Genomic DNA, 7657 nt, shown 5'->3' with positions numbered 1-7657 from the left:
TTATTGCTCCTGGGTGCGGGGTTTGCACATGCACCTGGGACCGCAGCATGTTGAACCAGGACAAAGACCCAGCTGGCAGGGGGTCCTGGGGGATCAGCCTGCCAGGCAGGGGCTACTCCGACCCAGCTCAAATTGCTGCAGAGGGGCTGGCTGGGGCACAACATCCTTCAGTGCAGGGCTAGCCAGTAGGCAGCGCCTGTGTAACCCAGCCAGCCCCATCAGCATCTACACGTGCATTGCTGTGGAGTAAATAACTTTGCCATAGGATAGTGTTTACAAGTACTAACCCACGGCTGAGTTAACTAGTTTACTCCATCCTAATAGCACTGCATGTGTAAATGCTGAGATGCTTACTGCAGAGCTAATTAGGCAGCTGTAGTATATGTCTTGTGTAGATGCACCTACTTACACACAGAACATATATACATGTCCTAAACTACATATATGTATATAGATCTATATTCTGTTCTATTCTATATAGATAATCTGCACAGAATCTTGTATGTGCAAACATTTGGAGTCACTGGACTGGAACATATCACAGAACGAATGTGCAAAATTTGGAAATTCATCCCTATTCTGAAAGAAGCCTGAATAGACATTCTTTTCCCATGTTTTGTGAGACTAAATTATTACAACCAATGTGTGGACACCTGGGACTTTACAGTTACATTTGATGCTACATCCACCTAACGAAGTAGCTAGGATAGAGGTCGGCAACATTTTAAGGGTAAAAACACCCACAACCTCAACTTTCAAGATGTTGGTATGCCAGGGGAGCCATGAGGGACCCGATTCTTATTGCGATAGTGTGGCCCTAGCTTCTTTCCTGCTGTCTGCTCTGAGGTGCGCATGTCAAGCAAAATGCCTTGCCATGCCACCCGTGCCGAGGGCTGCCTACCCCTGAGGTAGGGTACTCAAGATTGCAAAGTTTTGTAATTGAATAGCTTGGAAACTTGGGACTTGGCTAGCTGTACGCACAGCTCTGAGGCTCTTATCCCCTGGGCTCATCCCAGTGGCTTCTGTGTGATATCCATACAACTATGGCGTTACTCTTAAAAGTATGGGGTAAAAGATCTAGCTCTTGGATTATCAGTTCCCTAGGGCAGGAACCTGTCCCATTTTCGTTTAAAATCATTGTACCCACGATCTCTGACACTTTGGCTAGCATTCAGATGCAAAAGAAGAGATCCTGCTTTAAATCATATCAGGATATTAATTTCTGTAAACACTGCAGAACCATTTCTCTTTGATCATGCCATTCCCAGAATGTTTTGGTGATTTTCTTGTACTTGTTATTGGATTTATCATAACCTCACAACAAGGCTTTCTGCTTTGTGAACACAGAAATGTTTGGAGCCCTTTCAAAAAAGGGGTTCAAAAGGCAGCAGCTGCTCCATTCAAATTCTCAGTGTTATGCGTGAACGATTCAAATACAACAAAACTGCTCTAACTTTAAACCTGCACAAAGGAGTGTAAAAGTGGGAGTAGGTTTGCTGCATGTGCTACACTGTGAGCCAGGGGAGAGGAGCTGGTTTTCCCAGAACGCATCCCTTTCAGAAGTCTTCTTAAATAAACGGTTGTTCTTTTGCTCCCAAACTGAATACAGTTTGCACAGCTGTGCACAGCATGCGGGGGTCAGCATCATTTCCAACTGGCACCGCTGACCAACTCGACAGCTGCTTCTGGTTTTGGTTTCCCAGGGGGACAGTAGTATTGAACTGCACGTGTCTCTGGTTCAGCAAAACGTGCGTGGTGCCAGCACATTTGCTGGGGGAAGGACTTGTGTCAACTTATTTGGGGGGAGTTTTTTGTGATGACTCAGATTTGTCTCTTTATTCACTCGTAGTCCCAAGCGTTTAAAATTCTGGTCGCATCAAAGTCAATGGGAATTTTGCCTCTCTTTTCTCGTTGGGATGTTTTTATTCACAGTCCCAGGTGTTTAAAATTCTGGTCCCATCAAATTCAATGGGAATCTTGCTTCTTTTCTTGTTGGGATTTCTTTATTCACTCATAGTCCCAGGCGTTTAAAATGCTGGTCCCATCAAAGTCAGTGGGAATTTTGCTTCTTTCCTTTCTTTTCCTTTTTTCTTTTCTTTTCTTGTTGGGATTTCGTCCAAGGATGATGCTCCAGGCAAAACATGCAAATTCTGGCAGGAAGACAAAAATTCTAATTAGTGCTGACCCAGGGAGGGAAAGAGACACAACTCCCCCCCCACACACACTTTCCATACAAAATTCTTTAAATACAATCACTTTATTTGAATCATTTGTACAATTCTCTCCCCCCCTTTGTTTTCCAGCCCAAAAGGTGGACCCTAAAACTTTCTGAAAACTGGTTTGTTTCCTCTCTCTCCTTTTTTGTCTCGATCTTTTGCCTAAAATTTTCTGAAAATAGGCATTTCCTTTTTCTCTTTTGCCTAAAACTTTCTGAAAGGAAACTGGAACACTTCCCTCCCCCGGGCTGTTTCAGCCCAATTCCAGCAGGAGGAAAGGGAAGCCCTTGCACTTGCGGAGGCACCCAGGTTGCAGCCGCGTTGGTCTAGAGCAAAAGGCCATCTAGACTCGTGGTAGAGAGGATCTCCTTGATTAGACCAACAAGATTTTTGCAAAGAATTATTATTATTATTGCAAACATTTTGCTGGTCTAATCAAAGGCGTCATCTCCACTAGGAGTCCTGATGACTTGTTGCAATTGCAAAGTCATTTTGCAGAGCAGCTGGGGGGGGGGGGGGGTAAATGTGTCCATCCCGACACGTGCGACTGCAGCAGCCCCTGGGCTCTCAGGGAGGCCCCACCCCCGGCTGCGCACGCGTGGCGTTGCCATGGCGACTCCCGCCGCCGGGGCGCGTTGCGACAGTTGGCGCGCCAGCGGCCTGCTTGGCGGCCGCGCCGAGCAAACGGGCTGCTTGACGGCAGCGGCGGGGATTGGTGGCAGCGTTGCCCGGCGCGGGTGAGTGCGGGTGTAAGAGTTAACTCGTGTGTTCGCGCCCCGAAGGGGGGAGGGGCAGGAAGCGTAGCAGCGGGGTGTAGCCTCGAGGGTCGGCAGCAGTAATGGGTATGTTTGATCCTCAGTGAGGACAAGCCTGGCCTAAAAGTCGGACCCCGGGATTTGCGGTGGAGAAGGAAAAAAGAAATAGGAATGATGTCAATATTGCCATTGATGCGCTTAATTTTGGGGGGGTTTCAGATATTCGCTATGACGACGTACAATCTGTGACGCTCGGTTCCACGAGGATGCCTTGTATTAGACCCGCTGGGAAACCACAAGGAAATGGTGCGAAAATAAAGTTTATTTCCAAACTTCTGCTTTCCCCAGAGCCTGATCAAGGGCCATTGAGGCCAAAAGCTTGCAGAAAAGGACTTTCCTGCGATTTCCAGCTGGGTCTAATGCAAGGAATGATTTTGGAGCCAAGCGTTCCAGTTTTTGTGTGTCATCTCGGAGACCAAAAAATAACTTTTTATTGTCTGTGCTATTCCCAGAGCTTGATGAAGGGCTGTTGAGCCTGAAAGGTTGCCAAAAAGGACCATTTTCTTGTGATTTCCCAGTCGGTCTAATAAAAGGGATTATTAGAGTTCTAGTTTTTCATATGTGGTCTTATCTCGGAGACCAACGTGGCTACCAAGTACCCCCGAGATATGCTTTGTGATATTAGAAAGGAGTCTATGCAGGATGAGGCAGAAAGAAACACGAACATGAAAAGAAACATGAAAGTTCACCGCCTGTTGGGCACCATGTGTGTTGTCTTTTAGATCAACACAACCTACCTACCCCGCTATAAGTATTGACATGGGCAGGTTGTTTGGATAAATCCGGTATCTTTTATTAGACCCACTCAAATATTTGGAAAAAATTCTTCCTTGCCAGCGTCTGCAATTGGCGTGTGCTCTTCCTTAATGTCTTAGTGGGTCTAATAAAAGGTATCATCTCTGAACCAAGAGGTCTAGACTTTGCATTTCTTTTTGTCTCAGACCAGTCCCTCTTCCATGTATGCCTTCAGCGGGAATAATCGGGGAAGTAAGAACTGCAGGAGATAGACCCTAAACACTGTCATATAGTTTTAGGTTTCAGTTGTCTTGCCTGCAGGTATGCTGTGTGAGATTTATGAATAAAAGTAAAGCACCTGAGATATATCAACTGAGCTGGTGCTCTAAATATTTAGGGCAATGTGTTTCTCAGTAGTCCCTTGGCTTCTGCTGAAAATACTTGTTTTTGTGTTTGAATTATACTTTAGCAATCCTTGACGACTGGCCAGCACATGTTGACTTTTTGAGTGAAAATGAAGTTTCAAAGAAAACTTTGAAAATTAGCTTTTCAAGTTCTTTTTCAGTGAAAATGAAGTGAAAAGAAGTTCAACTTTTTTTTGAGTGAAAACTTCTTTGAAAATTAGTTTTTCACATCGTAATGGGAAAAGCTAAAAAATTTGGGGGTTTTCTATAGTTAAAAAAAAGTTGGTAGTTTAAACAGGATCATTTGCAGTGCAAACCCAAAGGTATAAAAATTGGAAATCTTTCTGTTTTGTTAAGAAGTCTGTCTCTCTTCAAGTGGAAAGTCCTGTATAAAGGTGAAGCACATCACGATGGTTAATGCAAATTGACATTGTTCTGAGGAGAATGTGTCTTGTTAAACAAACCTGATTTCATTCATTAAGGAGGTTACAAGTTTGGCTGATAAAAGGTGACTGCATAGGTGTCCTACTGAAATGACTGCAACGTGTTTGACTTGATATCGTACAGCATTTTGATTGAGAAGAAAAAAAAAGAGCACCGTACAGTTCCAGTAAAGAGCACATGAATGCATTAAGATTTACAGTCTAAAAAATAATCAACAGTGGGAGGATCAGTATCAAGTAAGAATGCATCTTGTGGAGTTGTAAAAGCATTCATGTGAAGACCAGATCACCAGTGTAAGTGTTGGTTAATGTTGAAAGTAAATATGTAATTGCTGCTTATAATTTGCTGATGATTCAAAAATGGATAGGAATGGTATATGACAAGGAGTAATCCGACATGCTTTGCAAGCTGTGGCCATTCAGACAAAATAAGCTTTCATATAGCAAAATGCAATGTTGTCTCTCCAAGGGAGCAAGGATAGACTGGCAGCTGTATCCAAAGAATGGAGGACTGTTTTCAGGAGAACAATGACTGAAAAGGATCTCAAGGGGATTGTGGTGGACAATCAATTAAACATAAGCTCTCAATTCACTGCTGTGACAAAATGAGCTAATGTGATCCTTGGCTGCATAAACGGCAGTATTGAGGAGCAGGAAGGTGATACTACTGTGGGTTTGAGAAAGCCAGGACTAAAATGCTGTAAACATTTCTGATGTACGTATTTTAAAGGGATATTGAACCCTCTGCAGTCGTGCAGTGAAAAGCTACAAAAATGTTTTGAGGGCTGGACAGAATGTCTTACAGTGAGAGACTTAGACTGAGAGGTGGCTTAATTACAGCATATGAGTACTGCTGTTAAGGGAAAACGCTGGATATTGAAAGAGAAAGGCATAACAAGAAGGAGTACTTGGAAGCTCAGATCAGGCTTATTCAATTTAGCAGGCAATAAGACACTCATGCTGAAAAGGATGATTAGCCACCATAACACACTAACAAGCGAAGGGGTGGTTCTTCCATCTCTTGGTGCTTTCAAATCAAGACAAGGCCTTTCTGGAAGGTACGGTTTAGCCGAACACAAAGTGCTGGGCTCAGGACAGGGGTACTTTGGTGAAATTTTTTGACTGTATTATCCAGGATGTGCCTGCAGTCCATGCCAGCCTTGGATTCAGCAATTGGTCTGATGGGAGAGCAGATGGTGTGGGCAAAAAGCGCATTATAGCAGGGGTGTCAAACTCTCCCAACTCCCCAGGCAGGATCTAGGCAGCAGAAATCCTCACAGACCAGATTCAAACCACCTCCAATGGTAGTGGCAGCATGGGGGTTAATGCAGCAGTCACCCCCTTACTCCCCCACCACAGAAGCATATCCTCAGGCAGGGTTATGTACCCCAGATTCAGCAATAGACCCTGCCCTTGCTTCTCACTTCTGAATTCGTGGCCCTTCCCAGGGCCTCGCAAGCCAGGTGAAACGCAGGCCAGATCTTTGACATTGTTCTAGTAGGGTACTGAGTGCATACAGACCACTACCTTCAGAGTTTGTCAACAGATGACACTGTGATAAGAGTAGCACAGCAAACAAGTTTCGTGGAAGAACAGAAGGAATTAATTGAAGTCAAAGAGTATGGGACTAAATCTGTGTGATGTACGTGCTGGTTTCCCTGCAATAGTAGTATTTGTATCTTGCCTCCTTATCTCTGTGTATATAGACTGAGGTATTTTCTTGGTTGTTGTGCTCTCCTCTCTTGCTTTTTCTTTTTCTCGTTTTTAAACCTCATTTAGAAAGGACTGCAACATGCATCCTTTAATTCCCTGTTTGTGTCTTATTTATGAACAGGTGGGGTGAGGGCTATGGCTGTTCGGTTCCTGTGGAAAGCAGCTGCATTTGTACAGAGGCACAGGACAGCTGTGTTGGCCACCTCCTGCACAGGACTGTTTGGTGCTAACCTTTTGCATCATATCTTTCCTGAACAGACATGCAAACTGTTGTATCAATCCTGGATCAAAGGGCAGCCAGTAGAGCTTTCAGAGCGGCTGCAAGGCCTCCTCCATGACGTTCTTAAAGATGTTGGTGTGGCATCTGCCCATTGCTACCGAGCCTTTGTGACTTTCTCCTTCCACCCCGTGAGCGCTGGGATCTCATGGCTGCCCTTGGGTTCGTTGGTGGGCATCCCTGCAACCTTCAGCGCAGCTGAGGACAGACAAGGAATCGTCAACCACATTGTCGTAATAAATGACAAGGAAGTAGACTGGGAGAGTAAAGAAGGGCACGCTCTGAAGGATGCCCTGACATTTTCACTGGAGGCTCAGAAATTTGCCATCTCCAGAGAGGTTGTGTACTTGCAAACCAACAGCCCCATCATTAAGGCAGCTGTGGCTCCCACTTGCTTAGCTGGCACCTTCATCTCAGCGGTGGCGATAAAGCAACATCTGGACTTGTATTCTAGCCCATTGGCACTACGAATCATTTTTAACTTGTTTATTGCCACGATTGGACTTCTCTGCTACCATTTTGCTTCTGATTCAGTGAGCCGCTCTTTGGATTACAGGGCGGACCGAAAGGCAGCTGCCATTTCCAAGGACTATGCCAGAGGTGGGGTGGAGTTTTATGACAAAGTCCTGTCTCGCAACAGGATTATTCGTGCTCTTATGGGCAAACAGGGGCAGCGCGTGTATGCCCCCAGCGGTAATCTTTTCCCCAGGAACGTGTTCAGATTAAAGCACGCTTCATTCACCTCCAGAAGAGACTTGATCATTAATATTTTAAACATGTCCCAAGAGTTGGAAAAGAGTGATTGAATTTTAAACTTGTTAATTATGTGCTCTCTTGAAATGCTTACATGCTGTCTTTCCACCTCGTGCCCACCCCTTTGCATCTTCATTAGTGCTCCAATTTTTCTTTCTGTATGTAGTGTGGAAGTCGTTGTTACTCATTTTGTGAATAAAATCCTTCCCTTAAAATATTAAAGACCTACTTCAAAAGTCTTCTGTCCTATGTGCATCTTAAAAGCCACTCAGTCACAGATATTTATTCAGGAGTAGTTTTA

General features: G+C 44.6%; 1 protein-coding gene across 2 annotated transcripts; it reads left to right on the top strand.

Moving 5' to 3' along the window:
• Nucleotides 1-2889: 2889 nt before the first annotated feature.
• On the top strand, nucleotides 2890-7579 carry TMEM177 (transmembrane protein 177). 2 transcript variants are annotated; one of them, XM_090046055.1, is made up of 2 exons: nucleotides 2890-2953; nucleotides 6448-7579. In XM_090046055.1, exon 2 carries the CDS (start codon nucleotides 6462-6464, stop codon nucleotides 7407-7409), a length of 948 nt encoding a protein of 315 aa, XP_089902181.1. In that variant the 5' UTR covers nucleotides 2890-2953; nucleotides 6448-6461; the 3' UTR covers nucleotides 7410-7579. The 2 variants fall into 2 exon arrangements, with proteins under 2 accessions (XP_089902181.1, XP_089902180.1); XM_090046054.1 differs by lacking the exon at nucleotides 2890-2953 and adding an exon at nucleotides 2965-4907.
• Nucleotides 7580-7657: the final 78 nt, after the last annotated feature.

This window comes from Crocodylus siamensis, chromosome 4 (assembly GCF_052110815.1).
Source record: "Crocodylus siamensis isolate JL-2025a chromosome 4, ASM5211081v1, whole genome shotgun sequence".
Taxonomy (NCBI): Eukaryota; Metazoa; Chordata; order Crocodylia; family Crocodylidae; genus Crocodylus; species Crocodylus siamensis.
Note: the sequence above shows the minus strand (reverse complement) of the source record. Positions and strands in the feature narration are given on the sequence as shown.